At 38.5% G+C, this 19,503-nt stretch overlaps 2 protein-coding genes and 1 long non-coding RNA gene across 3 annotated transcripts in view; 1 reads left to right on the top strand and 2 right to left on the bottom strand.

Annotated features, from left to right (window-relative positions):
• Positions 1–2,538: 2,538 nt before the first annotated feature.
• The window catches only part of PLCZ1 (phospholipase C zeta 1), a 69,970-nt gene continuing 53,005 nt past the window's right edge, over positions 2,539–19,503 (top strand). Inside the window, exon 1 of the mRNA XM_021671975.2 lies at positions 2,539–2,651. Coding sequence (XP_021527650.2) covers positions 2,556–2,651 — 96 coding nt within the window. The 5' untranslated portion in view covers positions 2,539–2,555. The remainder of the gene's footprint in view (positions 2,652–19,503) is intronic.
• The window catches only part of LOC135275440 (uncharacterized), a 54,216-nt gene continuing 38,493 nt past the window's right edge, over positions 3,781–19,503 (bottom strand). The window contains exon 3 of the long non-coding RNA XR_010343068.1: positions 3,781–4,702. This is a non-coding gene — a long non-coding RNA (uncharacterized LOC135275440). The remainder of the gene's footprint in view (positions 4,703–19,503) is intronic.
• Positions 17,962–19,154, bottom strand: CAPZA3 (capping actin protein of muscle Z-line subunit alpha 3). Its single transcript, XM_012447713.2, has one exon. It carries the CDS (start codon positions 18,879–18,881, stop codon positions 17,982–17,984), a length of 900 nt encoding a protein of 299 aa, XP_012303136.2. The 5' UTR covers positions 18,882–19,154; the 3' UTR covers positions 17,962–17,981.

The raw sequence follows: 19,503 nt of genomic DNA, 5'->3' as shown, positions 1-19,503 counted from the left end.
GCTTTCATTACAACAGAAGGGCTAGCTAACAAATTATCCATTAACATATTATTAAAAATAATTTTTGATGATAGACTACTGTGATTTTTTTGGTATAAAATTCAGAAGAATTTAAAGAACTGAGAGACATTGTCATAAGAAAACTCTTTCCCATTTACTTTTTTTCTGATCAAGGTTGCTCATTGCTCATCTCTATGAAGTAAAAATAAAAATAGATTGGATGTTGAAGACTCTTTCTAGTAATCACTAACATTCACTGATAGATACATAAACTAGCCCAAAATAAATCAGTTTGATCCATGTCAGTATGAGGTGTGTTTTCAATAAATTTAATTTTTTATCTTTAATAATTAAACATCAAATTTGTTAATATAATTTATGTTGTTTTAAACAGTTGTTTATAGAAGAAAAAAATCTTAAAATCTCTTAGACTCTTGTGGGCACAGGAAAAAAATATATACATGTTTTTGTAGCAAAAATGTATGATAGAATAATCAGTGAAAAACCTTTCAGCATAAAAATGTATTAAATTAGTCTAAAATTTATTGGTGAAATGGGATAGGAAAGTTCAAAAAGATAAAGAAACTATATAAAATTAGAAAAGTGTCTATTCATCTTTTTAAAAAAATGAATAAATCTAGTGTATTTAGATTCTTCTGCATACTTTAAAAAATCTGATAAAAAGATTTTATTTGAAAATGTTGATATTTACAATATGTCTGAAATCACATTACTGTTTACTTTTTTAAAGATAAATCTTAAATATCAACTTGAAAATGTACAAGTAGATGCCTATTTTTCTAAAATTCTTCTAAAGATTTTAAGGATTTGTCAGTTGAAGTCCTCTATCTTAGGGGACCATGTTTTCTTGGTGATAACTTTTAAGATCTGTCTTTTTCTTCATTGCAGGAACTATTTTTGCCTGAATGGTGGCCAAGCTACTTTATCTCCAGGAGGGGACAGCACCAAGGTCCTCAGGAACATGACCACATGAAGAGTTGAATGCTTGGTTTAATATGCAAGGCCCTTCAGTCGGTTCCAAGTTACTACTCCAGCCTTGCACTCTGGTCCCCACCAGAGCTCCACACTCTCTCCACATCAAGTCTTTCAGTCTGTGACAATATCAGATCCTTTTGTACTTTGGCGCTTTGAACCTTATGTTTCTTCTGCCTGCAGCCATCTTCTCACCGTCAAAGGCAAAGGCAAAGGCAAAGGCAAAAACAAAGACAAAAACTAAAACCCAGAACAAGTAAGGAGATTGATTTTATTTGGAATCTTGCAATAGTGAGAGCACCACAGAACTGAGGATCAGAGTATGTCAGCAGGTGCTTTTGCCTTAGATTTTATAACAAAGAGCTTGTCTAAGCTATATGTGAGATGACTTCACAGATAGGATTTTTTTTTTTGTAATCAGGGGAGACTCAGTTGGTCAGGTTGTTATGGAAAGAGGTTCCAATCCGATTCCAAGAGAGGGTTCTTGGATCCTGTGCAAGAAAGAATTCAGAGTCAGTCCATAGAATAAAGTGAAAGCAGGTTTATTAAGAAAGTATAGGAATAAAATAATGGCTATTCCAGGCTGTGTGCAGTGGCTCACACCTATAGTTCCAGCACTTTGGGAGGCTGAAGGGGGTGAACCACAAGATCAAGAGATTGAGACCATCCTGGCCAACATGGTGAAACTCCATCTCTACTAAAATACAAAAAAATTAGCTGGGCATGGTGGTGCATGCCTGTAGTTCCAGCTACTCAGGAGGCTGAGGCAGGGGAATCACTTGAACCCGGGAGGCAAAGGTTGCAGTGAGCCGAGATTGTGCCACTGCACTCCAGCCTGGTGACAGAGGGAGACTCCATCTCAAAAAAAAAAAAAAAAAAAAAAAGAATGGCTATTCCATAGACAAAGCAGCAGCATGGGCTGCTTGACTAAGGATACTAACAGTTATTTCTTGATTATATACTAAACAAGAGGTGGATTATTCATGAGTTTTCTGGGAAAGGGGTGGGCAATACCTGAAACTGAGGGTTCCTCCCTTTTTTAGACCCTACAGGGTAACTTCCTGACATTGCCATGGCATTTGTAAACTGTCATGGCACTGGTGGAAGCATCTTTTTGCATGCTAATGTCTTATAATGAGCAGTGAGGACAACCAGAGGTCACTCGTGTCACCATCTTGATTTTGGTGGATTTTGGCTGGCTTCTTTTCTGCAAGCTGTTTTATCAGCAAGGTCTTCATGACCTGTATTTTATACCAACCTCCTATCTTATTCTGTCACTTAGAATGGCTAATCTCCTGGGAATGTAGCCCAGTAGTGATAGGGACAGGAAGCAGGGAAATTCTGGGCCAAAGAGGGCGGGTCCCTGGCAAGGGCCCCATCCTCAAGCCAAAAAAGCCTGAGACTGCAGCCCAAAGTGAGAACTTACATCACTGTTTTCCTGCTTGAATGTTGCCTTTTCCAAAACCAACCATAGCCCCACCCTGCCCCATCATGTGCCTATAAAAACCCCAAACCCAGCAGGCAGAGAAGAGAAGGAGCTGGATAATGGCCACTATGGCTGAATGTTGGACAGAAGCAACTTGACTTCAGAGGGACAGATTGACAACTTCTCTGGTAACTTCAGAGAGGAGTCTGGCAGGAGATGGCTGGACTTCAGGGTAAGATTACCTTCTCACTCCATCCCCTTTACAGCTCCCCTTCCCACTGAGAGCCATTTTCATCAGCAATAATATCCCCCGCATTTGTCCCACACAGAGGGCACTCACCTGTGTGCCCTCTCCCAAGGGGGGTGGATCACAGCAGGTCTGAGTGAATGGAGTTCTTGTGGGCGATGAAGCGGCTGGCTGATTCCAGCACTCAAGTACTCCTGTTCCCGCCTTGTTGACTTGCTTACTCCCTCCTACGAGGAGTTGAGAGCTGTGGGCTGAGTAAAGGGAGCACCCCTGTCGCGAGTTCCACAACAGGGTCAGGGAAATTTCCTGCTTCAGCAGGTCTCAGCCTTACTTTACCCAGCCCTTATTCAAGTTGTCCTGGTTGGAATGCTTCTGACAAGATGAACAAGAAATGTTTATTCTGTGTCAAGCTAGTTTTCTGGGGATGAGCAAACAGTTCAGCTAATTATTTATGAAACAAAGACAGATTTTCAGGGTCTGGCCTTGTGTACAGAAACATTTGTGAGTCATATGTGAGTTAGGAAAAAGAGTGAATTTTGAGTCTCATATGTCATCTGGGAAGGAGGTTCTTTGCCGTAAACACTTTCTCAGAACACAAAAAGGGTGGGAAATTCTGGAAAGTCACTTTTCAGGACCACAGGGCATAGGTAAAGTTCAATGTCAGCATCCTGGTTAAACCTGTGGGTCCTAAGTACTTCCTTTGCCAAACTGTAATCCTCAGGCTCTCCAGGAAGTAAACTTGAGACAGAGATTAACTTGCAGGATGATTACTGGGAAGTCATTTTGAGATTAACAGCTGTGGAGGGCAGGTGAGGAAAGCTATTTAGGGTGGAACAGAAATCCACAAACCAAATCTGGTTGTATTTGGCCCTGAGCTAAGAAAGAATGGTTTTTACGTTTTCAATGGGTTGTAAAACAAATAGAATACCAGACAGAAATTGACCTATGTGGCCTGCAAAGCCTAAAACGTTTACTCTCTAGCCTTTTCAGAAAAAGTTTGCCTACTCCTGGGTTGGAGGGGGGAATGCCAACTGCTGATGTAGTCATAACAAAGGCATTAGTCAATCCTCCTGGGAGCTAGGAAGCTGGAATGATGCTGCAAAGCTGTCTTGAACTGGGGCAAAGGAATAGGATTTCCCATGTGGTCTGCTCCTGGGAAGAAGCCTTATCTTGATGAGGCAGCTGGAGGGGGAGTGCTTCAGTCCTCCTAGGGAGGGTGGTGGCAACATCCACCATAGGAGCCTTTCCTAACTTCCTGAGGGAGAGTTTGTTGCTCTTCTTTGGTTTTCCACAGTGTGAAGTGTTTGCCTAATTAGTCCTTTACATGCCAGTATCCTCCACTCAGCTGGAACCTACCAGGAACAAGAAGAGTGCCCAATTTCCTTTTGTGCTTCTAGTGCCTAATGCAGAGTCTCGCATAAGACTGGGCTCAGTAGATATTAACTGAATGAAAAAATATTCTCACTTTTCATAAGAGTGAAATATAGAAACTAATCTGTCTAGCTATTCATAGAATAAGTGGAAGGGTTTTTTAAAACAATCGGATATCTTGTAAACTAGACCTTTGTTTATTTTCATGAAATGGATATGAATGGATGTATGACACTTGAATACAAGAAAAGTAGAATGCCCAATTTCAATCACACACTTGGATTTGGGAGAAATTTTCCCCTGGCTTCATAAGCTGCCCTATCAATGATCCTGACATTTCCTGGCCTGTGGTAGAAACAGTATGGATTTCTCTGCTGACTTTCTTTAGCTTCCTTTAGCTCCAGCTTCCAAACACAAAACCCACTATCTTTTGCCACTCTTCAGATGAGCCAACTTAATTTGCTTCCCCTGGACCTGAATCAGAAAAAGCTGTTAATTCTAGGACAAGGGATTCCAGACCCTGCTTACTGTGAAGGGGAATATTACTTTTTTATTCTTTGTATTGATTGAATAAAAATTTTGTGTATTGAAGAAATACATCACCTTTTCAGTTTCTCAGTTAGAATTCCACACTGCTTACAGGTCCTGAACCCTTTTGATCTCTCCTGTAGGAACAAAAAGCAAAAGTACTGACTAATTTCTCAATAGTACTCTCTATTAAAACTATTATCTCTGAATTGCAGGAAACATAAGAATAACACCTGAAGTTTCACTAACTATCACTCTTTAAAAGGGCAATAGTTGTTTGGTATACCAGCATCCCTCTGTTGCCTTAGTATTGCACCATCAAGATCTTCAGCTTCTGGCCTGGTGCAGTGGCTCACTCCTGTAATCCCCGCACTCTGGGAGGCTGAGGTGGGTGGATCACCTGAGGTCAGGAGTTCGAGACCAACCTGGCCAACATGACAAAACCTTGTCTCTACTAAAAATACAAAAAATTATCTGGGCGTGGTGGCAATAGCCTATAATCCAAGCTACTTGGGAGACTGAGGCAGGAAAATTGTTTGAACCCAGGAGGCAGAGGTTGCAGTGAGCTGAGATCGCGCCATTGCACTCCAGCCTGGGTGACAGAGCAAGACTCTATCTCATATTAATAAAAAAAGATCTTCAGCTCCTGGAGAGCAGAGATCATCACTCATATTGTTTTTTGAAATCTGTAGTTCCTGGTACTTGGGTGTTTTCAGGACAATAACTTGTAGAATGAATTGATGGGAAGTAAATTCTTTGTCATAAGTCCAGTACTATAACATAGTATGGGTTAAAGTATATGCTTTGCTCCACCAATAGTAAATGAACTGTACTCGATTCAGATATTTCCACATTCTGCAGACTTTTGGGAAGAGTTTACTGTTGGCATCATTTGAAGTTTCTATATGGTCACTTTCCCAGGAGAAAGCTAATAGAATGGGTATGCAGAAAAAGAGAACTGTTTTATTTGATGGACAGCACACCTAGATTTCTAACTCTGGTTATAGATAAATAGCAATGACAGAGGAATCAGGAGAAACTCTGTTCTATTCTACTGACTCCATATTTTCTCCATGTAGCCATTCCAAATACCTTTTGGCTTCAGTGTATATGAGCTGTATTTTAATTATATGCTTAAAATGTAATTGTACATATTTTGAGTTTAGCTATCATGATGCCTATAGTATTTTCTACTGCCACAGTATGAACTGTAGAAATGCACTATATTTCACAGAATCATATATCTTGGGCTAGATGTAAATTGGCTGTCTAATATTAAGTCTTCCTTTGTGCTGGAAACTCCAGGGCATCCTGTGAATATATGTGATTGTGTGTGAAGGGCACCAAAGCATCTCCAGTACCTATTTGAGAAGTGTCAACTCCTTTTCTGTTATACTGTCATTTCCCAGAAAAATATCACTAATAATTTTACAGCTAAATTCCTTCTAACACTCTGTTTAAAGAGAAATGGATTTTATCTTTGTAGTTTTGCTTTTTCTGACATATTCATTGAACTATAATAAGTAAAAATTTAAAAAATGAATAGTTCAGCAACTTCTTTTTGTTAATTTTCTTCACCACCAGGAGACTAGACCAGGAAACAAGACAGACATGAACAAAGTTGAGGATTAGACAGGGCAACTGGAGAAGCAGGAAATTTCTGTACTCCTTCGTGAAGCAGTTTTATAGAAGAGAAAATTGTTACAATTTTGAGTGAATCACAGTAAAGTTATACTATATCTTTATGGTCAGGTTTTCATAATCTACCGATCTGGTAAGAAGAAATACACAACTTTTTCAATTTCCCAGTTAGAATTTGACACTGCTTGCAGGTCCTGGACTCTTTTGATCTGTCCTAAATAATGCTTTAATGCCAGTGACAGCCTATGAAGTCACTCACTTTTCCCAATCACCTCGTAGGCAAAAACAGAGATAGACTCTTTTTTCCAATCCCAGTGTGTGCTTGTCTTGAGAAACTCAACCTCAGCCAGATAAGTGGCATTTCTTACTGTGCTCAAAGCACACCCTTGCCCGGCACTCAGCCTCATCTGATTACAACAGACCACTCACAGTTACATAAGGTAGGGTTGAAGTGTGGTGCTCTCTCCCTGACAAAGCAGAGGAGAGGGATATTGTGGGGGCATATTTCAGTTTAGCTTTGGCAGCTTTAACTTCATGCTACTTCTGAATAAATAAAACAATTTTTTACTTCTATTTATTTTCCCTTTAGTTTCCTCCTTTTGTGGTTCTGGTTGTTTATTTTTGGTTTGCTTTCTTGTTTCTCTTGCTTTAGCTTTTTATTCACCTGTTTTCTTTTATTCCCCATAGCTCATTTCTTTGCTCTGCTCTGCACAGGCAAGCATTCTAATACATTTAATGTGTATTTTTTAAAAAAGAGTATGTGTTCTTGAAAAATGTATATTGTGATTTGTAAGCATCTCCTTTCAATTTTTGCATTTGTTATTGTGATATAAATCACACTGTGTTATAACTCTTTGTTACCCAGCAGTGTGCTTTTAAGATCCACCCGTGTTGCTCTGGGTACGTCTACTCCATTACTTCTGGCTGTCCATGGTACTCCTTGGTGTGTATCTGCCACCTTTACTCTTCATTTATCCAAATTGCAAGTAACTTCCTGTCACTGCAGTGAACATCCTTGTACCTGTTTCCTTCCAGAGAAGTGTGAGCATTTTGGAAAAAAATAGACCCAGGAATGGAATTGCTAAGTCATAGGGTATGCCTGTGATTAATTTGACTAAATAGTGCCACCTTGCTCACAGCAGCCCTTGTCTACCTTCCCACCAGCAATGTATGAGAGTTCATTGCATTGCCGGTGGGAAGGTAGAGAGTTCAATGTATGAGAGTTCACACACACACACACACACAGACACACACACACACACACACACACACACACCAAGAATTGACCTAAACTGGCTTCTAAGTTTTTCTTCTTTTTAGAAGTGTGATGATATAAAACTAATGGTAATTTTTGCATTTCTTTGCTGATTTCATATGCTTTTTTCTTAGTTCTTCTGGGTTTTCTGTTCTGGAAGTTGTTTTTATATACTTCACCCATTTTTCTATTAAGATTGCTATTTTCTGGATGATTTGAACAGTTTCTTGTGTCCGAGTATGTGTGTACTGCTAGGAGAAAGAAGGGTAAGATTTACTTCTCTTCTTTATAGCTTCCCACTCAAGGCCTGAGTAATTTTACCATTCATCAGCCATATGAAGATATTTTTCAAAGGTTTATTAAAACTTATGAGATTTGATTTACTAAGAAATTGTAGATTATTTTCTTTTTAAATACCACCCACTTGTCATCAACTTGGAAATAGAAATGAGAATGGAGCTGTTGAGACATTCTTTCTTAGGGTAAGTTTCTCCAATTATCAGAAGGTAAAGGACAAAAATTGATGTATAATTCTACCTCTGTCATAACGCACAGCTGGCCTGCCCATTGTAATGGAAACATGAGCAGCTTTTTCTAAGCATCCGCTCTGAAATTAGGTGTTGGCTCAACCACATCTTTTGTGTCCAACCCCTCACATGTATTTCTCCTAAGATCTGCCTGATGGGCTCAGTAATAATAGAAAAAATGGAACAAAATGTGAAAGTAATGCTGGACCAGGACTATAGTATTAATTAAAGTTGCATGATTTTTTAAAAAAGCTTTCAAATTGTCCGAGCCTTGTTTCAGTTTCCTGAACTATAAATGAAGAAACAACTGTATGGTGGCTATCATCCTTTAGTCAAAAACAAACAAACAAACACAAAAACCAAGAAAATAAAAACCAAAACTATTAAAGCCTTCAAACATTTTCCAAGCTTATATGTGGCTCATCAGCAGATGCCTTCAACATAAAGTTTTTCAAGGTAAGAATGGAATCAGTCATCAGAAAATTCTCAAAGAAAAGGAAAATTCTCTGTAGAAGGAGATTGTTTATCCAAAAATGAGGTATAAAATGAAATACTGAAGTGAATGTGTGAAATATTTATTAGGAAGCACTGAGAAATTGTTCCAGTATCCCTGCTAAAGAACATATGATGTGTATGGAATTTTCCACTTTCTTCAGTAATAAGCCTTATTGGATACTTCACTGTCACTGTGTTTGCAAATCACCGTACTGAGATCCGCCTATTGGCTGTCTAGTTGAGTGGTTTTCCCAGGTTTGATAAGAAAGCTGTCTTACATACCAATAAGTTAACTCACTCTCTCATGCCATGACTGCCTCTGAATTGAGGCTACATTTGCATGCCATTAGGGTCAGAGATCACATTTCTAGGGGATGAAAAAAATAAATCTGTCCAATTAGTAAATCCTATTCGCACCATAAATTCTTCCTTATTTGCATAAGCTTGGAGTCTGAACATGGTGTTTGCAAAGCAAGGGCACTTTACATATTCTAAAATAAGAACAAAAAGTGACTAGGGAGATAAGAACAGTATGGTAAGAATTATATTTGTGTAACAAAATTAATTCAGGAAAGCTGTTGCGTTTATACCCTAGAAGAAGTTGTCCTTTTCAGGGGAAATAAAACGGACTAAAATATACAGAAGAGTTACTTGAAAATCTTCCAAACACATCTTTTATGTAGTGCTATACAATATATTTATTTACTTAAACAAATGACATTTCTAAATGAACAAAAGGATAAAATATCGTTAGCAAATGCTACATGTTCATCTTACCAAAATAAAGCTCTGTAAGGTGTCAGAAATTGCATTCAGATGCATGGGTGTTTGATACCTCCGATTTGCTCCTCCAGACTTATTTTCTTCCCTTCACCACCATACTGTTAACCTGGGAGGCTTCTGTGTATGGACTATACTCGTGGGCTCTCTTGTCCTCTGCTTGTTGATTGGGTTAGCTGAGGAGCTCTGACAGAGACTAGAGAAAGGAGGACATTTATGCTGCTAGCTCTTTCCCTGAGCAATATCTTTCGTCTGGCAGTGTCCTTCCACAGAAGTTTACAATTCTTATGGCAACCTAATAAATAGATTCCTACTTCCAGGCTCCAGTGGCCACTCCCTAACCTGGGCCTAATGACATGAACTGCTTTCGTGTTACTTTATCATTCCATGTGTTTTCACATCTTTGTAGATAATTATTTTGTTATGCCTTCTATGAATTATTAGATTCGTATTTGTCATCTGTTTCCTGTTGTGATCCAGATTTATTGAATTTGGAAGACAAATCTTGCCCCTGGAACCTTTTTAAAGAATCTATGTCCACTTGGCGTATAATAAGACATCAAGAGGCTGGTGCAGTGGCTCACACCTGTAATCCCAGCACTTTGGGAGGCTGAGGTGGGTGGATCATGAGGTCAGGAGATTAAGATCATCCTGGCCAACATGGTGAAACCTTGTCTCTACTAAAAATACAAAAATTAGCTGGGTGTGGTAGTGCACACCTGTAGTCCCAGCTACTAGAGAGGGTGAGGCAGAATTGCTTGAACCCAGGAGGCGGAGGTCGCAGTAAATGGAGATCAGGCCACTGCACTCCAGCTGGGCGACAGAGTGAGACTCCATCTTAAATAAATAAATAGATAAATAAAATACGTGAATTGTCAGGGAAATAACATCAAGAGTGAATTGTCAGGGAAATAACAGAGTGAGAAAATCATATATTCTCATTATGTGCCAGGTACCGTGAAAAATTTTTTAATTCTAAATCTGTACATCTAACCCAGGAGTATCTATGAATTAGAATTTCTGAAAGGTAGACAGCTTGGCTGGACTGGGGAATGATGCTCTAAGAAGCTTTCTCTTATCATTGAGAAATATTGCCTGTGCAGCTCTGACCAACCTGTGAGACTGATGGAAATTCTCTTCTTTTGGACGTTTATTCATTCACCAATCATTTACTGCTTACGCAATATATGTAAACACCATACTACGTGCTACAGATTTGCAGTTGCAAAATGCTGTACAATTACTCATTGTCTCATTTTAATGTTGCAAAAATCCTCCCCATTTAACAGATGATACAACTGAATATCAAACAAACCATATGTTTTAACTATGCCTAATATTACAAAGGTAGAATTGGTAGAATAAAGCCTTGAAGTTATGTAGTCTGACTCAGTGTTTCATAGATTTCCACTATATTGCCTATGAATGAAAAAAATTCCTCCTTTATTAACAGAAACAGGATATATATAGACACATTTAATATTCAAATTAGGGTGAACAGGACCACTATGGTGGCTCACACCTGCAATCCTAGCAACTTGGGAAGCCAGAGAAAGAGGATCCCTTGAGGCCAGGAGTTCAAGACCAGCCTGGGCAACATAGCAAGTCCTCATCTCTGAAAAAGAAAATATTGTGAACAAGTACCAAGGCAGAATTAGAGATAAAATGTGTTCACCTTTAGGGAATTTAGAGCACCTCTGGTAAGGCCAGTAGAGCAGGCTTTTTAAAAAAGATGCTAGAGGCCAGGCGTGGTGGCTCATGCCTGTGATCCCAGCACTTTGGGAGGCCAAGGTGGGCGGACCACCTGAGGTCAGGAGTCCGAGACCAGCCTGGCCAACGTGGTTAAACCTCATCTCTACTAAAAATAGAAAAATTAGCCTGGCCTGGTGGCACATGCCTGTAATCCCAGTTACTTGGAAGACTGAGGCAGGAGAATCGCTTGAACCCGGGAGGCGGAGGTTTCAGTGAGCCGAGATCCCACCACAGCACTCCAGCCTGGGCGATGAAGCGAGACTCTGTATCAAAAAAAAATGATGCTGGAAAAGATAAGGACACTCAGATCATGGAGGACATTAGACTGCTAAACTAGGGAATTTGAAATGTACCCCCTACTTGGTAGATATCTGAAAAAGTGTTTGATCAGGATTGTGAGGAACATCAATTAATAAGAAGTTGAGGTTTATAAAGATTAATTTGGAAGAACTTCACAGAATAGGTTGGAGATTAACAAAAAAAGAAAAAGAAATGAAAGCAGACCAGTTAGATAACTTGATAAGTAAAAAATAACAAGGATTATTAAGGTGACTAAAGGAATACATTTTCAAAATTGCAAAATAGAATCAAAAGACTTGATGAATTTTAAGAAATGAATAATTAATAAGTGACACAGGGAATAAATATGGAAAACGCTTTCAAGGATAGGATAGAAACAAAGGAATCCAATGACTTACTGGATTTTATTTTATTTTGTGTTATTTTACTTTTTAAAAACTTTGTAGGTTCAGGGGTACACATGCAGGTTTGTTATAGAGCTACATTGTGTGTCACAGGGGTTTGATGTACAGAGTATTTTATCACGCTGATAATAAGTATACTACCTAATAGGTAATTTTTAAATCCTGTCCCTCTTCCCACCCTCCACCCTCAAGTGGACCTCACTGTCTGTTGTTCTCTTCTTCGTTTCCATGTTTAGCTCCCCCTTATATGGGAGAAAATGTAGTATTTGGTTTTCTGTTCCTGTGTTAGTGTGTTTAGGATTATGGCTTCCAGCTCCATCCATGTTGCCGCAAAATATATAATCTTGTTTTTTTTTAATGGCTATATAGTACTCCTGGTGTATATGTGGCACATTTTCTTTATCCATTCTATCCTGATGGACATTTAGGTTGATTCTATGACTTTGCTATTGTGACTGCAATGAACATATGTGTGCATGTATCTTTAAGGCAGAACAATTTATATCCATTTGAGTATATCCCCAATAATAGGATTATGGGGTTGAATAATACCTCTCTTTCAAGTTCTTTGAGAAATCACCAGACTGCTTTCCACAATGGCTGGGACTAATTTGCATTCCCTTTGTGTGTTCCCTTTGGAAAAGAAGTTAAGAATGCTTGAAGTCTTGACCTTGAGTTAATGGTAAGATAGTGCTTCCAAGAGCAAAAAATAAGAGAGAGTGATTTGTTTGAAGTGGGGTTGGGGGACAGGAAAGAAATAAGCGATTTAGATCTGGGAATGTTGGTTTTTGACATAGTATGGCTTGGACTGGTAGGCAATGTTGGAAATGTGTAGTCGTCAGGAACTAGTGATAGCAGAAATGGAAAATTGTTCTTCAATGGGTATAAAGGTTCTGTTATGCAAGATGAATAAGTTCTAGATGTCTGCTGTACAACGTAGTACACATAAATAGCAATAACTTATTGTGTGCTTTAACAATATGTTAAGAAGCTAGATCTCATGTCAAACGTTCTTACAAAAACTTCCCACAAATGAACATAAGGAAATTTTGGGGTTGGGGTTTTGGATATGCTTAGTACCTTGGTTGTGATGGTATCACAGGTGTATAAATATGTCCACATTCATCAAGATATATGCATAAATGTGTGCAATGTTTGTATATCAATTATACTTAAATAAAGCTAAAAGAAAAAAAAACAAGAGGACAAAGAACTAAAGCTGGAAGAAGCCTGTGTTTGGCTGAGGGGTGGATGAGGAGATATGAAAGAAATCAGAGAAGAGAGAAACTAAGATGCAGCCACAACTGAGGAAATAAGATTTTCAAGACAAAATCAAGTTCCTGTGATAACTGGGAAAAGGGAATTGGAATGAATAATTGATGTTGAAACTTTTGAGAATGGCTGTTAGTTATGCTGATGGACTAGAAGCCAGGGGGTAGAGTTAAGGCAGCATGACAAGGTGTAGAGGGCATGAATTTTGAAGTGTGACAGGCCTGAGTTGGAATTCCTGTTTTGCCACTTACCAGCTGTGTCAATTAGGCCATATTACCTGAGAAACGTTAAGAAGGGTATTACCACTGAGCCCACAGGAGTTTGAGACCAGCCCAGAAAACATGGTGAAACGCCATCTCTACAAAATGTTACAAAAATTAGCAAGGTGTGATGGTGCATGCCTGTAGTCCCAGATGCTTGGGAGGCTGAGGTAGGAGGATCTCTTGAGCCTGGGAGAGGGAGGTTGCAGTGAGCCTCAATTGTGCTACTGGACTCTAGCCTGGGTGACAGAGTGAGATGCTATCTCAGACAAAACAAAACAAAGTGAAACACCCTGATGGATAAAGAGCATGGACAGCAAAAGATCAAGAATTTAGGACTTGATGCACAGGAAGAACAGTTAGTCTTAGTAAGGAACATACACTTCTTTGGTGACTATTTGGAAGAAGAAGAGCCTAAACATATTTTCAAATGCAGAGAAACAAAGCAATAGCTCCTTTGAAAGGATGTATCTTGTTGGTGAAGGAACAAAGTCGTTTGCTATGTGGAGCAATGATGAAGAAGTGGAGTTCAGCAGAGAAAATTGAAAGCATATCATAAAAAAGACTATAGATGTGAGTAAAAAAGAATAAATAGATTGCTCATCAGGAGTGAAAGACAAGCGACTGCAGTAGAGTCAAGATAGATTTCATGAGAATTTAGGAAAAGGTGTACTGGTAACTCATTTTGTAAGAATAGTAGGAAACCCTAGAGAGCTGCTTCAATTATCCAAGTAGAGGGGCAAGAATCTAAGGTACATCATGATGATAAGATTGAGAAGAAGGTGAGAGAAATCGATGACATGGCCAAAAATTGGCTGAGTGGCAGTGAACTGAAATCACTTTTCATATTGACTCACTAAAATGTAATCCACTATGGAGAGGGCCTTTATAAGCTTTTGAGTATCCTAAGAGTTGAATAGGAGCTCCCTTTGATTATTCCCAGAAATGCATGATATGTAGAAGGGGGTAGTTAGGTCTTGTATAATGTGATAGAGGTGCAAACATAAAGGAAACAATGAAGCCTGCTTTAATTTCAAGGCACTCATGAAGCCAGGGCATGCTCCAGAGCAGCAGGGATGCACCCTAACATGCTGGGGTGTTGAAAGATGTAAGTCTCCTTATGGACCTGTGCTTGAGTAGAATGTGTTATGGTCATTCCTTTAGCTCTCTGAACCTCCAAGGGAAGAAAATCTTTGATGAAGAATCATGTAAAATGTAATCAATGTAAAATGAATAGAAATGTATGACTTTTGAAGAACTTGATTTTCTTAAACTTGATAGGGGAGAAACTTGATAGAGATTTTCTTAAACCTGACTCTCCTACCATTTGGAGTCAGAAGAAAGAGAAGGTTTTCATCACAGCAGAAGACCAATAGCAGTTTCTGAATGGAATGAACTGCCTTAGCGTAAAGGGTTATGACATCAGCACTGGGAATCTGTGGTGGAATGCATGCCTCCTAAGGGACAGCAGGAGTTGGTGGGTACAAAATCTTAAGGCCAGTTAAACCTACTGTGCTTCCTATCTTTGTTATCCTTATTCATTTGTTCATTCATTCATTCATTTGAGTACTTACCATATGACAGACAATAATGGACTAGGTATGTGGAATTGACAAGATCATCATTTTGATGGAGCTTATATTCCTGTTGGGAGTGGGATTTGAGGGAGAGAACACAGTGACTTCTCAATCTGAAATATTTTTTATGTGTGTATATGCCTAGACGTGTGGATGTATGTGTTTTGAGTGTAGGTCTAAGTGTGTGTGGGTGTGTGAGAGAGAGAGGAAGAGAAAGAGAGAAAAAGAGAGAGAAAGAGGACAGAGAGAGAGAGAGGACAGAGAGAGAGAGAGAGAGGTATAGGGAACAGGTAGTAACTGCATTTCCCTGGCTCTGCCAATGTCCATATAAGGAAAATAACTACCAAATTAAATATCCTTGTGGGACAGCTCTTGACATAATGAAGTATAAGTTAGTGAAATTACTTTTTTTCTGTTTTGTGTTGTCTCAAGTTTTTCTTGTTGCTTATCAAAAAAAAAAAGGGATATTATATGATCAAGATTACTGTGCTGAGCTAGATACTCTCTTAATGCTACTAATGGGATTATAAATTTGTCAAAATCTTCATGAAAAGCAATTTGGCAATATATATTAACTCTTAATATGTGCATGTCTTTTTAATATGCAGTTTTAAGAAATTTATCTCAAGGAAAATAATCTATGATGTGGACAAACAAATGTTCATCATAGCATAATTAATAATAGAGATAAAATGCTAAAAATTTAAATTATATATGAAAAGAAAAATAGTTTGTCTTGTTATGGGCATCTACAGTATGAATGTTATGTAAATAATTAAAATTATGTGCTCAAGGAGTTTTAATGACATGGGGCAATGTTTATGATATATGTGTTATAAAAAAAGAACAAGATACAAATTTTTATATTTTGTCTATTCTTACTATTTAAAGCAGTTCTATAAAATTGGACAGAAGAAAATGGGCCACAGTGCTTTGTGCTTTAAGCATTTTCCACAATTTGTACATGTGACTTTTATATTCAGAATTATCAATAAACATTATTTTTAAAAATCCCTATGTTAGAATGGGAGCTAAATGCCTCTGTAATTATCCCACAAACCATTGAGTCCTAATCTGCAATGATCTGAAAAATCAACATTTACACATATAACCATAATATCAATTCAAATTGTTGCTTAAGGATTCACCAGATGGCTGTATTTTAGTGCTATGAGAGCAATTTATTTTCTGCTTTTCTTTAGAAAGTTTGTTTTTACCTTTTTTACATGGTAAGTCCTGTCCTTGATCTGTGCATAGTAAATGCAATGAAGTAGTAGCAATGGCCTTCATTGGGCTAAGATTTTATGGGAAATTTTAATTAAGTAAATAGAAAGCACAGGACATGCTATTTTAAGATTAGGGCACATTTCTTAAAATGTGGCCCTGAAATCTTTTGCATCAGAGTAATCTCTGATACTTGATAAAAATGTAGATTTCCCAGCCTACTAAATCAGATCTTAGGATGGGCCCCAGTATTGTGTATTTTTAAAGATATACCCCAGGTAATTCTCCTGAGATTCTCTAAGAACCACCAGCTGGGGAGGTTTGAGGTTTAGAAATTCTTGCAAGGGATCTTGTCTGCTCCAATGTTAATAAGTAGAATTATAACTGATTTTCAATTGCATGAATTCAAAATACAAAATACTTTGCTTCTTAGATAAATCAGAATTGGAAGATGGGGCCTACTTACTGCTTTTCTGTAATCTTGTTAAAGTGGTTTACATTTGGAATTTACTGAAAGAGCAGATACCAGAGGTCACTAACATTGCTAGGAATAGTGGTAGGGTGAGTTTATAGGTGATATGCTCTGGCTAGAAAAACATCCTTTAAGGTGGAATGCTTGCTGAAGTCAATGTACATCAGAGTCCATAACTCATAATGAATTAGGCTTCCTTGGGCAACTGTTGTACCCTGGAGCATGAGCACTAGCCAGATACACTTGTCACTGTGTGGCATGATCTGATTGTGTCCCCCAAGGTTTATATGTTGAAACTGAGTCCCCAAGTGATGGTATTTGGAGGTGAGGACTTTTGGAGGTGATTGGTCATGAGGGTGGAGCCCTCATGAATGATATCAGTGCCCTTATAAAATAAGTTCTACAGAGCTGCTTTGCCCCTTTCACCACGAAGGTCACAGTTAGAAAGTCCTATCTATAAGGACACAGGCCTTCACTAGGCACTGAATCTGCCAGCACCTTGGTCTTTGACTTTGCAGCCCCCTTAACTGTGAGCAATACATTCCTGTTATTTATAAGTTATTCAATTTATGGTATTTTCTTATAGCAGCATAAATAAACTATGACATTATGTGTCTGGAAGATGTAAACAACTTGAGAACTTGGGTTTGTCTTATGTACAATGGAGATAATACTAGGACCAAATTAGAGATGAAAAAAATTCTTCCAAAATATTTAGCACAAGCCATGTTATCTAGTAAGCACTTCTAAGTGTTTACAGCGATGACTTCCCAAAAGCTCAGCTGCAAAAGTTTGGGAAGTCAGGCTTTTCTAGTCTTGGAAGACCATGTTAGTTATCAGACAAGCCAGAGATTTTGAGTAACACCAATTCTTGAGGGGAGGGAAGTAGAAAGGAAGAGTAGCCAAGTGTGTTAATAGTCCTTCATCTGAGCTAGATTTTTGATATCTGTTGGTTTCATGGAAAATCCAACCCTAATGTCATTTATTGAAATTCATCCTCTCGTGGATGGTCCAGGACTGAATTGAGTTATGTAAAATATCATTTGTGGAGTGCTATTCATTTGTATACCTTTTCAGTTCAAAACAAAGTCAAAAGTCTCTCTCTCTCTCTCTCTTTCATACACACACACACACACACACACACACACACACACACACAGCCTAAACCCTGGCCACCTCTATATTATTTCTGGAATCCCATATTCTGTAAAACTATTTTAGTTTCTAACAAATGTCTTGGTCTTTATGATGGTCACTACTATGAAACACATTTTACTTTACACTTTCTTGCCTTATATATAAATATTTCCCAAGTAAAATTACTTGTAACACTTTCCTTATTTAAATATGCATTGGCTAAGTGAGAAGCATCTCTACAGATTGCTTAATTTTAGGAAAATAACTATTCCCTAGAAACATAAACAAGTCAAATCAAGATAGTTACCAGGAGCAATTCTTTATATTATCCAGTTGCACAACAGACTTCTTGAATAACGGACATATCCTAATTTAGGATACATCACCAGATTCAAGTCAGAGAGTATCCTCTGCCAGTTGATAAGAGTGCGGGTCACCGGAAGATCCCTTCGTAGAATTTTTCTCAGGGCTTCATTGGATAACTCCTGTAATTCTTCTAAGACTGCAGCTTGAAATTTGTTCTCTTGCTCTTCCACAAGCCTTGCAAAACTTAGAGCCAGTTGAGCTTGGTTAACTATTTCCAAGCTTTCTTTCAGGTCCTTGGATATTTCAGTATGAAGGTTGACACACCTGAAGAAGTGAGCTTGCACATATATTCTTCCTGTTACTTGGGTTAGAAATGGGTTAACTTGGAAAATCCATTTGGATTTCCAAAGTCCATTCCAGCACTCTCCCGTTTCATAGCTGTGGTCTTCAATGCAAGCTATCAAGTACTCCTTATTTTTGACAGTTTTTCTCAACACGTTGCAATTTCCTTTTGGATAGTGGTCATTCACATACAGTTTTAAGGCACACAGAACAACTCCTCTCAGGTATTCTGTCTCATTCCGAATGATACCATGACTTTGGATGTCTTTCAGCTGATTCTGAAGCAGGTCATATTTGAAAGAAAGTTTGCTTTGATAGTCAAAAAATCGGAAGTCACCCATTACATTGTGGTGAGACAGGAGTACTGGATTTCCATCGATGCTGAGCGGTACAGAATATTTTTGGCAGTGTTGGTGGCCTGCACATTCACCTTGATGGTGCATAAGTTTTTCATCACGGATAAGCAGACAGAGATCATCAAAGGCATTTACAAATTCCCCCGGAGGTGCCTGTATTAACAGTCTGCGAATTACTCTTTCCTTGTCCTTCCTGCTCAGCACGCTAAGTGCCATGATTAGTTGCAACAGAAGCAAAGCTTCTGAAATAAAGAGTGTTCAAAGGATAAGAAAACATTCCATGAGACACTTTTCCCATCAAGGTGTTAACATTCAGGCTGAAGGTTATTATACCCACCCATGAAAGCAGGCAGTCTGGCAAGCTCTGAGCCTCCTGATGAGGTCATAAAGCAGCTTTCTCTATGCAGTGGGGAACCTCTGATGATATCACAATGGGCATTCAGACCAAAAGAAAAAAATGACAGTCACCTGATAGTGTGGTGCCCAGCTAACCAGCTGTACCTACTTTGAAGATTTTAAGAACTTAGCCTCCTGAACAGTCTTCTTCAAAAGTGGTGTGTCTCTGTGTGCATTATATGTTGTCGGGGATCTAGAGAAGCAGCCCAAAGTTTCTAGAGTGACAGCACTTTGGAACTTCAGGAATCACAATGGTGTTGATTTATACTCAGGCTCTCAGAGTAGCTGCCCAAACCCACTGGAAGCACATTATGATGAAAGGTTTGAGGGGTTAAAACAAAATAGTAAAAATTAAATGAGATACAATGGCAGTTCATGGAAAAATGCCAGACATCAGAGAAAGCTGTGTTTTCAAACAGTGGGTGTGGAGACAGAACTTAAG

This window comes from Aotus nancymaae, unplaced genomic scaffold, assembly GCF_030222135.1.
Source record: "Aotus nancymaae isolate 86718 unplaced genomic scaffold, 86718_ANA_hifiasm-v0.15.2.pri h1tg000016l, whole genome shotgun sequence".
Lineage (NCBI taxonomy): Eukaryota > Metazoa > Chordata > Mammalia > Primates > Aotidae > Aotus > Aotus nancymaae.
The sequence above is the reverse complement of the archived record's forward strand: the minus strand, read 5'-3'. Positions and strand labels throughout refer to the sequence as shown.

Bases quoted from the DNA above. Each gene is read 5' to 3' on its own strand.
- CAPZA3 (XM_012447713.2), bottom strand. From the start codon at position 18,881: ATGGCACTTAGCGTGCTGAGCAGGAAGGACAAGGAAAGAGTAATTCGC.